Source organism: Hypanus sabinus, chromosome 9, assembly GCF_030144855.1.
Source record: "Hypanus sabinus isolate sHypSab1 chromosome 9, sHypSab1.hap1, whole genome shotgun sequence".
In the NCBI taxonomy this organism is placed as follows: domain Eukaryota; kingdom Metazoa; phylum Chordata; class Chondrichthyes; order Myliobatiformes; family Dasyatidae; genus Hypanus; species Hypanus sabinus.
The window spans coordinates 44,350,277-44,366,984 of record NC_082714.1 but is presented as its reverse complement, the minus strand read 5'-3'; the positions used below and the strand labels follow the sequence as shown (position 1 = coordinate 44,366,984).

The window sequence follows — 16,708 nt, the reverse complement described above, 5'->3', positions numbered from 1 at the left end:
ATGACCAGAGCTGCCCACAATATTCCAAGGGTGGTCTCACCAACATGACATCCCACCTCTTGCTCCCAATTCCCTGACCAATACAAGTGTGCTGAGCATCTCCTTAACCATCTTGTCTTGCTGTGAAATTTCTGAATTTTGTTTAGATTTCTTCATTTTTTTGTGGAAAATAAATTCTATTAAGGCTTTTCTTCCCTGGCTGTGTGATATAGTTTTATTCATTTAGAGATGCAGTGCAGACAGGCTCCTCTGCCTCAACGAGCCTAATCACAGGACAATCTACAATGACCAATTGACCCACTAACCAATACACCTTTGGACTGTGGGAGGAGACCAGAGCACCTGGAGGAAACACACATAGTCATGAGGAGAACATGGTAACTCCTTACAAATAGCACCGGAATTGAACTTTGAACTCTGATAACCCAAAGCTGCGACTGCACCGTGCTACCTGCCATGCTACCGAATTAGATGATGCAGCCAGAAATGGGACCCTTCCTCCCTTCTTGCTCTGCTATACCCTAGTCCTTAGCTACATGGGCTGAGCCAATATGATAGCCACATTGAGGCTGTTGTGATGGTTCGGAAGTGGGAGCCAGCCTGTGCCAGGAGAACATACACTCAACACTGACCGTTTACTCAATAACATTGCAATTGGTAACACTGTTGTCATTTTAACCACATTCACCACATTACAGTGGAACAACTATAGTTGGCAATAAATTAGTTCAGTCAAATCTGCTTTGGTCCTTCTGTATTCTCAGGCACCACCTCACAAACTAAAAAGGTGGGTGTACTGATGCACCATCAATAACTCACTCTGAGACGTAAAGGCGAGATATCGGCTTCAATTGACTGGAAGAAGGAACAAGCAGTGGTTGACCACCATACTACATCCTGGAGACTGAGAACCCGGCTCAGGCCTCAATCGCCTTTATCCAGGGGTCAGTGGGAGGAGCCACAGGAGCAGTCAGCAGGGGGCATGTCCAGACAGGTATATGTAGTTCACCACATGTACAGGTTCAACATTCGTAGAGAATTTCAGAGTCACAGTTATCCTTCTGCATGTAGGAAGATGAATGGCTGTCAACCAGCAATATCGGAAAGAATGATATGCTTATTGATTTACTTATTTAAGGATAAGTGGATTGTTTTAATAAACCTGCATTAATCTTTATCTTCCTGTTTGTGAGCAGTTTGAAGCTGAGCTTCCCGAGGGCCTATGCCCTGGCTGGAATGTGACAGTGAGGGGCGAACCGACCTCAGGAGCCAAAAGGTAATTGAAGAGTCTGTTGACTGCCTCAATATTCCTGTGTTCTGACTGGGTGCATGCCTCTTGAAGCACTGCCAAAGATCTGCACAGGTTTTACGGAAGTTCACTGGATGCGGGCAGGTGTGCCCAGACATCAAACAAGGGCAGAAGCAAATCAGAGCCTGGAGCTCCACCTACCAGCCGACTTGTTCAAATAAAATCCATGAATTAGACTCACACAGTCCATCGGTCCTTTGTCTCTCCAGCTTCCACTGTCTTTTCAACTCGTTCCTCCACCTTCATTTCCTTTGTATTTCGATCAGCCGCTCGCTCATTGTGAAATGCACTGAAACACATCAAAGGGATATCATTCAATACTAACTCGTGGGGCTCTCATTTAGGGATATGGCTGCAACACCATCACTGCCACTGAGGCAATTATATTGGAGGCAGGGGCAGAGAGAGTGAACATCCAGTGCAATCTGATGATAATGAGATCAATGCTGATTCCTGGAACACATCAAATCTTGGAGATATTTGCATATGTCTTTTCCTCTATAGCTTTAGCTTTACTTAATGGCTTTAAAAAAATCTCCTGGCCATGTGTACTCTTCTGCTTGTCACATTATAGGAAAGGTGTAAATCCACTGCAGAACATTGAGTAAATTCACCAGGATGTCATGGAGTCAGAGACACAGGATTGTTCAACATAGAAACGAACTCCAGACTCATGCTGGCATTTTGCCCATATTCGTTCATCCCATATGCATGCATTAGAACTATGCAGCAATGTCCTGCCTGTTTATGAATCTGTCTAAATTCAGAAGTTGTATCAGATAATGGCAACATGTTCCAGATATCCCTTGGTAAAAACCTTATAAGGTTTAAAGAAAGCAAATGCAGGCTGTGCTACTGCCTTTGGGGGTTGATAGTTTTCATTTAAAAACTTTAAGTTGTGAAAGATACTTCAATTTAATTCACAATATTTTCTTTGATTATTTACAATCTGTAGGGCTTTTTGGGGTAATTTAGTTTTCATTTAATGAAGAACTAGTAGGGCTTTTATTTCCTAACTCTGTAGACCACATTTCAGTCTAGTTGGTGGTGGTAATCCACCTTTAAGTTGGACTGCCAACCATCATTAAAAGTCAGCAGAAGATCATCTTTAAGACTCCTTCCTCTCACTTTAAACTAAAAACCCCTTGTCATTGATACTCCTAACAGAGGTAAAAGGTGTTGACTACCCTATCTATGTGCCTCATAATCAGATATATATTTCTATCAGGTGATGGATGATGCCTGGGGTGGAACATTTCTGTAATGAGGAGACGAGACCAGCGATCTGCCTACAATCCTATTTTTGTGCTACACTGTTTAAATGAGATCATTTCACTTGCCCTCAGCAAGGATGCAAGCTCTGTAAAACAAGAGCAGTCCCTGTCCTACTGTCTCCAACTCATTATTTAGCATTTTCTCTCTGCCTGTCATTAGATCTGGATGTGCTTTGTACATTTCACCCCATTAAACAGCCGTGGTCAAAGTACAGTTGTTAATTGGTTAATGTTGATGCAGCAGCATGATTTAGGAGGCACCAATATTTACATTTTGCTTAATTTACTTAACATCAAATGGCAGAAAGCTACTACTGGGAATGTAATGTTGTTCTGGAGGGGGGAGGACAGGAGAGACTGCAATCTTGTTCTGTTTGCAAATACGCACTGTGCATTGTCAAATAAACACTTGGCTGATTTGAGTAGTTTATGTTCAGACCAGCTACCTCATCTGGCCAGATTTCGGTAACTTTTTCAGGGCAACACTGAACAGTTTAAATACTGATTTCAAAAATAATTTTATAAAACATGATAAATAGCTTGCTCTGTTATCCAAGGCACCTCTTACGTTTCGAGTGAATTTTATTACCTTCCTCCCTCACCAATATTGGAACATAAGTGGAAAGATGGAGCAGGTCAGTGTTCTTTCCAAGGTGTGTGTGAGTGTGTGTCTGCACTCATCTTTTGCTAATAGCACACAAAGGAATTTAAATTGTGCACAAAAGGTTGTCACCCTCCACCTCGTTGGCATGTCAAATATATTTCACAATCATATTTCCCTTTCTGGTTTCTGATGTGGATGGTGTTGACTACATGGAGTTTGTGATGATCTGTCTGCAGATTTTAGAACTGACCTTATTTATACTGTTTTTATTGAAGAAATTACTGATTCACCATGTCAAAATCCAAAGAAGCAAAGGGTGTGAGGCACAGAAGAACTGCTAGGTCTTTTAAAGTGGAATGGCTTAATGAAACAGTAGAAACTGCTACACCGAGAACTCATGAGGTCAGGAATGTGCAGGGTCGGATGCTTTCGTAAACGCAAAGGTAAGCGGTTTGTGGTCCGTGAACGCGGTGAAGGGCCGACCTTCTAGGAAGTACCTGAAATGCCGGATTGCCAGGTAGAGCGCCAACAGTTCCCGGTCAAAAGCACTGTACTTGAGCTCGGGTGGCCGCAGGTGTTTGCTGAAAAACGCCAGGGGTTGCCAGCGACCTGCGATGAGCTGCTCCAGCACCCCACCGACTGCCGTGTTTGATGCGTCCACTGTGAGGGCGGTAGGGGTGTCCATTCTGGGATGTACTAGCATTGCGGCGTCAGCCAAAGCTTCCTTCGTTTGAACGAAAGCGGCGGCGGACTCCTCGTCCCAGGTAATGTCCTTGCTCGGACCCGACATCAGGGCGAACAGGGGGCGCATGATCCGGGCAGCTGAAGGGAGGAAGCGGCGGTAGAAATTGACCATACCTACGAATTCCTGAAGGCCTTTGATCGTGGTGGGTCGGGGGAAGTGGCGGACCGCATCTACCTTAGCGGGCAGAGGGGCTGCCCCGTCTTTAGTAATCCTGTGGCCCAGGAAGTCAATGGTATCAAGTCCGAACTGGCATTTGGCAGGGTTGATTGTAAGACCGTACTCACTCAGTCGGGCGCAGAGTTGACGGAGGTGGGACAGATGCTCCTGACGACTGCCGCTGGCTATGAGGATGTCATCCAAATAGATGAACGCGAAGTCCAGGTCCCGTCCCACCGCGTCCATTAACCGCTGGAACGTCTGTGCGGCATTCTTCAGGCCGAACGGCATGCGGAGGAACTCGAAGAGGCCAAACGGGGTGATGAGAGCCGTTTTGGGGACGTCGTCAGGATGCATCGGGATTTGATGGTACCCTCGGACAAGGTCGACCTTGGAGAAGATCCGGGCGCCGTGCAGGTTTGCCGCAAAGTCCTGAATGTGCGGCACAGAGTAGCGGTCCGGTGTGGTAACCTCGTTCAGCCTGCGGTAGTCGCCGCACGGTCTCCAGCCCCCCGTCGCTTTGGGCACCATGTGCAGGGGGGAAGCCCAGGGGCTGTCGGACCGCCGGATGATCCCCAATTCCTCCATTCTCTGGAACTCCTCCTTCGCCAGTCGGAGCTTGTCCGGGGGAAGCCGCCGAGCATGGGCATGGAGGGGTGGTCCCTGTGTCGGGATGTGGTGCTGTACGCCGTGCCTGGGCATGGCTGCTGTGAACTGCGGTGCCAGAACCGATGGGAACTCCGCCAGGACCCTGGTGAAGTCGTTGTCGGACAGCGTGATGGAGCCGAGGTGAGGGGCTGGCAACTGGGCCGCGCCCAGGGAGAACGTCTGAAAGGTCTCGGCGTGTACCAGTCTCTTCCTGGGCAGGTCAACCAGCAGGCTGTGAGCTCGCAAAAAATCCGCACCCAGAAGCGGTTGGGCTACGGCGGCCAGTGTGAAGTCCCACGTGAACTGGCTGGGGCCGAACAGTAGCTGCACCTGACGGGTGCCATAGGTCCTTACTGTGCTGCCATTCGCGGCCCTCAGGGGGGGACCCGGTGCCCTGCTGCGGGTGTCGTAACTCGTCGGAGGTAAAACGCTGATCTCAGCCCCAGTATCGACCAAAAACCGGCGTCCCGACCTTCTATCCCACACATACAGGAGGCTATCCCGATGGCCAGCCGCTGTAGCCGTCAGCGGCGGCTGGCCCTGGCGTTTCCCGGGAACTTGCAGGGCGGGCGGCAACGGCGGGCTTCTGCGCCCCACCGCTGGTGGTAGAAGCACCAGTGGTCATTGGGCCGGGGGTTAGTGGGCTCTGCGGCCGGGCCTGGACTGGTTTGCTGCCGGGAGCGTGGCTGGGAGATCTGTGCGATGGACGCCCCGCTCACCTTTTTGGCGTTCCACAGCAAGTCCGCCCGGGCTGCCACCTTCCGGGGGTCACTGAAATCCGCGTCGGACAGCAGCAGGCGTATGTCCTCGGGCAGCTGCTCCAGGAATGCCTGCTCAAACATGAGGCCTGTGTGTCCCTCGGCCAGAGACAACATCTCATTCATTAAAGCCGATGGAGGTCTGTCGCCCAAGCCATCCAGGTGCAGTAAACGGGCAGCCCGCTCGCGCCGTGAGAGTCCGAAAGTCCTGAGGAGCAGGGCTTTGAATTCCGTGTACTTGCCGTCTGCCGGGGGCGACTGTACGAACTCCGCGACCTGGGCAGCTGTGTCCTGGTCGAGGGAGCCCACCACGTAGTAGTAGCGGGTGTCTTCTGAGGTGATCCGGCGAACGTGGAATTGGGCTTCGGCTTGCTGGAACCATAGGTCCGGGCGCTGTGTCCAGAAACCCGGCAGTTTCAACGAAACCGCATGAACAGAGGCGGCGTCGGTCATTTCTGGTCCAAAAATCGTTTGGACCGTCGGGGTCACCAATTGTAGCGGTGTGCTACAAGCAGCGCTAAAATTACGACACGGAGTCGGTAACTGCAGTCGAAGGAAAAACTTTATTCGAAAACTTCAGCCTCACTTTTAAGCCTCTGTGCTCGCAAACCCCCGTAGGCTATCTAATTGTGAGTCGGTTCGGATACGCTAGGAAATGAGGCGCTACAGTACTATACAGAAACTGGTGTTACCTGCGTGTGTTGTCACAATGCAGAAGTTGCTGGGGAATTTGCAAGTGAGAAGAAGTGGAGTGATATTCTGAAACTTGATCTACTAAAGCATCATTTAGCAAGCAAGTCATATGTGGACGGTATGCAAAAACTCCGGCAAGAAAATCTTGCATTACCCACCACAGACCTGCTACACACACAAAATGCTGGTGGAACGCAGCAGGCCAGGCAGTATTTATAAGGAGAAGCACTGTCGACATTTCGGGCCGGGACCGTTCGTCAGGTCTGCTACATATGTTTTATGAGAGAGCAGATGAACAAGAGTGAAAATGATCAAACCCAGAGGAGATCAAAGTTCTTATTGACAGTGTTTTGCTAGCTGTTAAAATTAATACCTCTCTATATAAAATTCAGTGTGCGTTTGTTGTCACTGGGCAAAACACTGCACAGCACAATATTTTTGCGCACACAGGTCATTACAAATTAAAGGGAACACTGGAGCCTGTAACGTCACTAAACTCACTAATTCGGTATGTTCTCGAAGACTGAGTTTGCCATTGCTGCTCTGATTGCTGAAGGATTATTTTGTTCTTTTGCAGTTATTGGATAATTATCCAAAATCATTGATATTTCACAGTGTTCCACGGGTAAACTAAATTAAGTATTAACATTACACAATAATAATACCTCAGGAAAGTTTAAATAATCTCAAATATATTCATTTAGATTAATGTTGAATTGAAACTAACTTTAATAAAAATGTACTTTTCCAACTATATAAAACTTGAATCCAAACACAACAGAGTATTTGTATATCAAAGTATTGAGTACAGGAGATGGCATGTTATGTTGAAGCTGTATAATAGATTGGTGAGACCTAATTTGGAGTATTGTGTGCAGTTTTGGTCACCTACCTACAGGAAATGTGTAAATAAGGTTGAAACAGTACAGGGAAAATCTACAAGGATGTTGCTGGGTTGGGAAGACCTAAGTTATAAGGAAAGATAAAATAGGTTAGGACTTTCTTCCTTGGAATATAGAAGATTGAGAGGAAATTTGCAAAATTATGAAGGGTAAACGTAAGCTGGCTTTTTCACTGAGGTCAGATGGGACAATAAACAGATGTTATGGGTAAAAGTGAGAAGTTTAAGGGGAATATGCAGGGAAACTTCTTCAGTCAGAGGGTCATGAGAGTGTGGAATAAGCTGCCAGGACAAGTTGTGAATGTGAGCTCATTTTTAATGTTTAAGAAAAGTTTGAATAAGTACATGGATGGTAGGGAGCATGGAGGGCTATGGTCCTGATGCAGGTCGATGGGAGTAGGCAGTTTGAATTGTTTGGCATGGACTAGATTGGCCAAGGGGCCTGTTTCAGTGCTGAACTTCTCTGTGACTCTATGAGTCTATAGCATTGTGGTTTAATTAATGGATAGTTAACCCAGACCGCTGGACAAATAAGACAGGTGAGATAAATAAGTTCAAATCCTAGAACGTCGGCTTGAGTGTTTAAATTCAGTGAAAGAAATAACCCTGATGAAACAAAACTAGTGTCAGTAACATTGAGCATTAAGTTCCATTGTTTTATGAAGTTACTTGGTTTTCACTAAAGTCCATTAGGAGAACAAATATTACCTGGATAATCAAGACGTGAGGCCAGACAACAATAATGGGGTTAACTCCAAAGTGACCCCAGGAAGTCATTCCATTTCTCCTCAGCATAAAAACCACACAGCTAACTGTGGATTAGAATGGTTTTCATCGCCATCTTCTTATAAAATTACCTTGACAGTTGCACCCACTGTTGACAAGTGAATATTTTAAAACCTTTGATTACTATATCTATCTCATAAATATTGTATTTTATTTTAGTGTCAATATACCTCCAATATTGGATTATTCCTCACAGCACTTTCAACTCAGAAATCAATCTAAGACCAGTTTCAAAAAGTCTAAAATCCCTGCTGCCAACAATTGCGTGTGTCGCCCCTTTCAGTAAATGCTTTATAATAACTGCTAGATATGGATGGGTTTGATTTTGGCAATGGTGAAACCAATGACCTATGCCTGGTTATGGACTAAAAGGTCAGAGATAGGTTAATACCAGAATGTACCTTTGGATGCTAGAGTCATGGGATTGATAGTGAGTGCAGTTAGCCAAGAGGGAACAAATGAAATCAGAAACGAAAATCTGCTGGTGCCCCAGATTTTAAAAGAAATTCTGGAAATACCCAGCAGGTCAGGTAGTAGCTGTGGAAAGACAAATAGAGATGTTTTTCTTTCCATTAACTGAGGCTTCCCCTCTACAACAGTTGACAGAGCCCTTGACTGTAAGCCAAATATTTATTTTGCCTCTAATCTTAACCCTTGTGTTCTCAACCACCAACCTTTGCAATCTCCATCAACTCACCTTTCCCTCCCCCTCACCTTTCAACAGGGGCAATTAACCATATTACTCCCTCCCTTCCATCTCTAATCATTCCTTCCTATAGCATGCTGCTTTGCAACCCTATCACGTTACATCATCCCTTCCCACCATCGAAATAGTCCTTTCAAATGACGCTGTTATTGACTTGTACATCAAACACTGAGGTCTATAGCAAGTTGTGCTCACAATATGATCTCCTCTACATTGAAGCAATCAAACACAAATTCGATGACCACTTGTCACCTGAGCTTCCAGTTGTTTTTATATTCATTTTGTCATGCTCTGATCCAACAAGTTCCAACAAATGCTTGAGGAACAACATCTCTTTTTCTGTTCGGGCAATTTTCAGCCTTTTGAACTCAACATTGCAATAAAAAAATGGTTCTTGTGTTTAATCAGAGTTTGTCATTTCTGTGGTAATGTTATCACAGAACTGCTTGACCTGCTGAGCACATTTCCGACATTCTCTTTCTGGCTTGGATTTCAGCAACAGGTCAGACCAGTACTTCTCAGCTTTTTTGTCATCTCTGTCTAACTACTTCATTAACCAAATGGCACATTAAACACTGGAATCAGCTAGACAACCCTGGCTACAGCCTACTGAAGATATCCCCTTTGCCCCATGTGGTGAACTACATATACTAGCGCCCCCCCCCCCCCCCCGCTGACTGCTCCTGTGGCTCCTCCCACAGACCCTGTATAAAGGCGATTGGAGGCACTGCTCCTCCCTCAGTCTCCAGGATGTCGTATGATGGTCTCTTGCTGCTGACTGCTCTCTTCCAGCGAATAGAAGCCTACATCTCGCCTCAATTCTCCGAGAGTTATTGATGGTGCATCACCCCATTCCTCCCTTTTTTGTAACTTAAGACTAACTGATTCTTCATTTTCCCAGTGCTGATGAAAAGTCTTCTATGTGTAACGCTATTTGTTGTCTTTCTTCCACATATTTCTCTCCTGCTGAGTGTGTCTTGCACTTTGCTTTCATGTAAATAAATATGGGAGCTGGGCAGCAGGGTAGGAAGAACTCCTGTTTCGGCTGATCCATAGCGGTGGTGTAAAATATCTGACCTTTTTCTAAAATTGCTCTAACCTCTGCTGACTTACAAGATCACATATCCTGGAAAACCCTGTCCCAGAGGATTAAAAGAATGATGGATTGAATATGATTGTCCCAAGCTCGTTATATTATTCAACTCTAGCCATGGATGAGAGTTAGTTACCCCTTATCCCTTAATCTTGAAATGAGTATTTGTACTTGCTGTTGAGATTTACATTTTCGGAATTCACTGACTTCAATGTTATGTTAACTTCAACCAGACTCCTGAGGATACAGATTAATCTTCTGGTCAGGAAAAGCCTGAAATACACGTTAATGTCTCCAGGAAGGAAGCAATGACAGGGGCATTTATTCCAAAATTGTGTTGCAGGTATCAAATGATCTACAGGCCCATCAGCACAAAATTTGAAAATTTTATGTTATTCTTTGGGAGAAGATTGATTCTGCAGCAGAGACTATTGATGGCATATGCTGTCAGTATATATTTTATTGGTTTTCTGTGTGGAATATTATGCTTAAAAGTGTTCACAAGATCCATATGTTAACAGAGTCTCCATTCTCCTTGATGAAGCATCTCATAAAAAGTAATTTTGTATATAAAAAATTATCTTTTTATCCCTTCCATGACTGACAAAGTCTTTAAGGATTGGGATGAACTAGGTATTAAGTGCTTTTGGGACCTGTTTATCTCAGGATCTCTTGTTTCATTTGACCAATTGTCAACTAAATTTGCACTCCCAAGAACACATTTTTACAGATACCTTCAAATTAGAGATTTCTTACATTTCCAATTAACTACTTTTCCTATAGGTCCTGATAAAAATTTGCTGGACGATCTTTTAAATTTAAAACCTTTTATTAATGATGAAACATCTCAAGTGCTTGTCACAGTGTTTACTTCGGAATTTTTGAAAATGATCATTTTACCTGTGCAGTTGTCCCAGAGTTTCAAAGGGGATGACCAGTTTTATTTAACTGTGCTGATGCCAGAAGAAGCTGTGGTTAGGATACTGGCCAAACTTTATGTTGGCTTCTAAATTGCTTTGGTTTATTTTTAATGTTCCCCTGGCCATTAACTGCTTAAAAACTGTGACAGATGGATGCCAGTTTAACATCTCACACAAAGAATAGCATTTAAACAATTGAGCCCTCTCTCAGCGTTATGTTATTAACCCATTCAGTGGAGTTCCTCATGCTCTGACACGAAAGCAAGAGCACTACTAACCGTGCCAAGTTTGCACTTAAATCAAGAGATGGTGTGGTAACATAATCATCAATTTTATCTGTTATGTCTTCTGTCTGCTAAACTTATTTATACATGAAGTGTTGAATTCCCCAAAATCTTGAGGGAAAAATGTCATTAGAATATGGATATTCATGCTGTGTCAATCCAAAATTTACACTGCTTGTCTTGTTGATGGAAGACCACAAATAGCTTTATGTCAATGAATCATAAAAGAATAAACCAGTCATGATTGCCTATCTTAAACACTTTGATGGTAGATGTTGGATCAGGTTTATGGGTGAAATAAATTAACTACCATTACTCAAGGTCAATATTACATGTGGCCAAGATACTGGCCTTGAGAGTTGGTAAATTGTTGAAAGCCAATGGTGTCACAATCAATAACCCTGGAAAGGTATGCTAACAAGCAAGCAATTGTGAGTTGGGAATCAAGGAAAGAGAAAAATTACATTTTTGCTCTCGGTGAAGGATTAGCCTGGTTAATCAGCTTAGACAATAATGTATGGAATTAAATGCAATCTAACTATGGTTTCTTTGCCAATAGGTTTGATATCAATTTTCTGTGTGACAGAAGCGAAGAGATAGCTTTTCATTTTAACCCACGCTTTACGGAATCATTGCTTGTGTGTAATTCCTACCTTGCAAACAAATGGGGTAAAGAGGAACAGTGCAAGACATGCCCATTCGAGGCTGAAGAGCCATTCCAGGTAATTATCCATTGGGTATTCAGTGCACAGCTTAAACATAGCACTCTTTTGGTGAAGCTCTAAACTTTGTAACATCTCTTTCTTTGGAAGACGAACCTTCACCTTTGGTGGCCCTTTTATGAAATGCATATCAGAGCTAATGCCTCGTTGTTCATCCTGCGTCAGACTCAGTGAGGGTTGATTATCATTCAGAATAATTCATACTCACTGTGACCCCTCTCTCCTGTGTTTTCATTCATCTCAGCAGAACGCAGCTATATTGTTCTCTTAGGGAGAGTTCTCATAAGGTCCAAACCTCTTTCCAGTGACCAGCATAGCAAGTCAGAGCTTTAAATGCAGCTACCATCAGGATCTACACATCCCATTTTAACAAACAAATCTGGATATAAACTGCCACTATTTTGTCTTTTAAAATTTGTTCGGCCAATTTCCTGATTTTTTTTTGTGTGGTGATTCCAGTTGGGCCTTACTCCTATAGCCAGTATAAGTTTATTGCTCAAAAAAAAGGAGAAAAATTGAATTTTTAGTCAGGTTTCTTACACATGAAGTGATACAAGTTGGTATATAGAATATAAGAATAGAGTACAGATCAAAACCGGAACAGGCTCTTCAGCCTGCAATGTCTGTGCCAGCCATGGTGCCATCCCAAACTAGTCCCACCTGCCTGCACATGGTCTGTCTCCCTCCATTGCCTGCCCGTTCATGTGCCTGTCTAAATGGCTATTAAACATTACTGTCGTATCTGCTTCACTACTTTTCCTAACAGCATGTTTTGGGCACCTGCCACTCTCTGCATGGAAAAAAAATTGCCTCTTTAAATCTCCTCACTTTAAGGTGATCCCTTTTAGCATTTGCCTGTTTCACCCTGGATAAAAGGCCAGTGACTTTTTCATTTATGTTTCTTACGATTTCAGATACCTTTGCTAGGTCTTCCCTTAACCTCAGGAGCTCCAGAGTAAATAATCCAAGTTTGTCCAGCCTCTCCTTAAAGCTCATGCTCTCTAATCCAGGCAACAACCTGGGGTACCTCACCCCCCACCTGCTCCAAAGCCTCCACACCCTTCCCATGATGTGGGCCACCAATGGTTACAAACCTCCATCACTCCATTATCCTTGGTTTTGTATTTCCGACCCAATCTACCAAGTCTCCATGGTTCACATGTCCCTTCATTTTCTGGATCAACAGACTTTTCCAAAGGATTTATTAATATCTTGTATACATATCCATTGTTCTACTCTCATAAATAATCTTTGGCAGCTATTAAAAAAAAACTCAATCATGTTTGTAAGACATGACCTGAACATTGCTGATTGTCACTATTGCTATTCCTGGGTTGTGTTACATTCTGCACCTGGTTCACTTGCTTGCTGAACGTATCATGAGCTGCATCCTCACAAAAGCAGTGCAACCTCAGTGAAGAAATCAGTCTGCGTTCAGCCACTGAAGGGGAGTCAGGGAAGCTGGAAAGCTTTGTTTTTCCATCCTCTGTCTGTCTGACCCGCTCCAGAAATTCCCCAAGCCGAACAAAAATACAGTCAGAGGCCAGCTGTGCTCTCAGAGAACATTGAAAGTGTCCGTTCTAATCATAGGGATATTAATTCTTCAGAGGAACATCTTTTAACACATCTGGTAGAGGTGAGAGATAGACTGTTCTAGCACTATATCATCTTAACAAAGTTAAAAATTGTAGCCTTATACAATTGTGCCATGGGTTCTGTCTATTTGATGAAGCTGAGCTATTTTTGGATATGCTGTGGAAGGTTGCACCTGGAGGGTTGCTGCCTTCTGCATGCTGCTTTATTTTCCCAGCTGTTTTCCTCATCCTTGGTAGCGGGAAAGAGATGTATTCCCCTGGAAAACATAAATCATATTTCTGCTGCCACATCATATTGTTCATCATTAGAACCCACCCAATTATAGTTGATTTACTCCTACAAGAAAACACTTACTTTATCTATATGAAGCTAGAGTGTTAATGATTTTACATTATGGACAATTATACTCAAAAGAACTAGCTAAAGGTCACTTTCTCATACCCCTACCAAGATCACATCTGAAACACCTAAGCACATTTTGGTCTATAAGTATATATATTTTTTACTCCTGCAAGATTTTTAAAACTGTATGAGAATCTGCCAGTTATGTTTCTGTAGCATCAAATCACTTTCAAAGTTTGGAGGATTAAATGGTTAGCAGTTAGCATAGTGTGGAGAGGCCTCTGTGTGATTGGAAATGGTCACAGCGTGAATTATACAGGGAGTCCAGTCAAAATTTGGTTATGCAAATTTTGTACACAGCTTTTCGTTCACCCCCTGTTACGTTTCATACCTGATGGATCACCTTTGAGCAGTAGTTCCCATTACAGTGCTGACAGTTATGGTAGCCAATCTTCATTTAGGAAAGATTAACAATTCGAACATCAGAAGAAGAGTTTAATCCTTTAGTAATGTTGTTCAGGAGACATGAAGAAGGCTTTGCTTTTTTGGAATTGTACTGTGGGATTTCAGTAGGACATCAAATCAGTCAGGTCTGTAGTTTAGCATTGTAGATTTTCAGGAACTATAATATACATACATATATATATATATATACATGGATTAACCATGCATTACAGAAGCTATCGACACCAAAGAAAATGATATTCACAATATCGTGTCATTCGTAAGTGAAATCCAGTGCAATGATTTCAGTGACACAGATACCTCTCCACACTGCACAAGGTATTGCCGTAGACTTGCTTTCAACCTCAGAAAGAGGATTTTAGATGGACAAAATTTTAAACTTGGCATTTTTTGGTAATAAAATGGTAACTGAAGACACATAATCATTGATATGGATTAGAATATGACAAATAGCATGGAGCATTTGCAGAGGAGGCATCATTTCCCAAAGTGTCCAATGTAAAGCCATTTGAAAAGGCAAGTCCAATGGTCAATGTGGATCCTGAGATTTATTGTACAAACACTTATAATTACCCTATCAGTAACGTAGGCCATTTATACTGTAAATACATTTGCTTATGAACACAGAGGTCATAAAGGTACAGTCCAATGCTCAACTACAGTGCGTGGTCTACAATGCCTCTGAAGGACAGCATGAGATTCAGTGGTTGATATAGAAAGTGGCTTCAAGTGAATTCAAGTAAATTGTTTTCTTCAAAACCATGCCACATTTTATAGAAAGCAAAGGTGAGGACTGAATTGGATAAAAAGCATAACCGCCCAATATCCTGATAATAATACAATCAAATGAAGAGCTTTAATTGCTGATGATTATTTGAAATTGTTTGAAATGCATAAGTTCACTCACACCTGAAAACAAAAGATTGAATTCAAGGCAGGCAACTACTGTAATAGGATCAATACAAATTCAATACAAACAAATGATGAGATAACAAAAACATGTAGGGTTCAGGTATGTTTCCAATTTCGAACATTTCGATTGCCTGCTCAACTCAACCTTGTTTATTTCAGCTCCAAGTTTTTATTCAAACTGTGCAGAGATCCTCTCCAGACAGCAGAATGTGAAGCCCAAGCTGTTGAACTGTCAGGCTTCATTAACTGTTACCTGCACTGCCTCCCACATGGGACCCACAGGAGTGACAACGTGGTCAATGCGAAGGGGCAGGAATGAAAATGTAAACTGACACATTCAGGGATCCGAGTGAATAGTCAATAATAACCTCTAAGGAGGGGTTTGAGAGGAAAATAGGTGATAAGAAGGAGAAGCTGGCCTAGGGCCTGTGATTTTCAAGGGCTCCATATGGGGACTTGACAAATTACTTTTCTTTCTATTGGTACACAAGGGGTTTTGGCTGCTTCTTGCTGTTGTCTCCTGATTCTGGCCCAGGTCCTTTCAAGTTCTGCCAACATCAGTGGCATGCTTACTTCAATATAAAGTAGGCCTGCATCTGACTGTGATGAGCTGCACTCCTCTGCTTCATTTTCCTCACATACAAACGCATTGAGAATGTGAGTAATCGTCTGACTTCACTTTATTAAGTGCCTAGTCAATATCCAGCCTTTAGTTTTTCAAGTGTAAGTTCAGCTAAGTTACACTTTGCGATTAAACCAATATAATTTCCATGGTTTCAAAGAGTTCAGCTATTTTATTCTGTTTTTATGACAGATAGAAATTTATTCCGATGAAGAATATTTCCACGCTTTGCTTGACGGAACTGCGGTTTGTCAGTTCAAACATCGTGTGGAGAATCTCCGCTCCATCACCAGATTCCAAATTCTGAATGATGTCAAAATTTCGTCAGTGGAAATCACCAAAAACATTGGTATGTGATGTTGTGACAAAACTTAGCACTCAGAATCCTCCTGTCGTTGCTAAGCGTGCTGGATGGAAGAACTAAAGGAAGAAACTCAGCCTATGCTAGCAACCTTAATGAAGACAAAAAGCAAATCACAGATCCAATACCACAGTGACCATTCCAGAAGGTCTAGAAACTTCTGTGAATCATGAATTTATGATGGAATTCCCACATGTGATATAACAAAACTTACTGTTAGCATAACAAAATTATGAATTGAATAATAAATAAATGGCTTTGAATAAAATGGCATTAAGAGAAAAATGTCTTCTAATTACCTGAAAAGATCTGCAACACATGCTTAGAAAATTATGGATAAGTTTATGAATAGGATGTGGGTAAAGTCATTAATGAAGAATCTGAAGTAATCTGGCCTTAAGATACAGAGTAATAAACTGGGACAGAAATTATTTAGATTCAAGAATTCTACACTTCACTACTGTTGGGAATGACTGCAGCCACTGAAGATATCTTGCCCAATGAATTTGCATTTTTTGTTTGTGTTCCTTATTGTTACATACAGTCAATAAGCTGCCTTGATATTGAAGGCTAACATTCTCACCTTAACTGTGAAGTACAGCTCTTCATGCCAGTTTTGGACCAAGACTTTAATGAGATTTGAAAATGAGTAGCCCCCTGCAGGTTACTAACTCACTGTTGGCCAAATTAGGTTTGACCATTCTTGTGAAAAGGATAATTAGTAAAGTATTTGCCAATGGGATAACTACAGTGCATAGCAGTTAGCACAATGCTATTACAGCTTAGGGCGTCAGAGTTCAGAGTTCAATTC

At 42.8% G+C, this 16,708-nt stretch overlaps 1 protein-coding gene across 1 annotated transcript; it reads left to right on the top strand.

The window, feature by feature from the left end:
* Positions 1 to 1,187: 1,187 nt before the first annotated feature.
* Positions 1,188 to 16,082, top strand: grifin (galectin-related inter-fiber protein; the record flags this gene model as incomplete). Its single annotated transcript, XM_059981133.1, has 3 exons — positions 1,188 to 1,276; positions 11,437 to 11,599; positions 15,729 to 16,082. Coding segments are annotated over 3 exons (417 nt in total), but the record flags the coding sequence as incomplete, so codon positions are not given.
* Between the last annotated feature and the right edge of the window lie 626 nt (positions 16,083 to 16,708).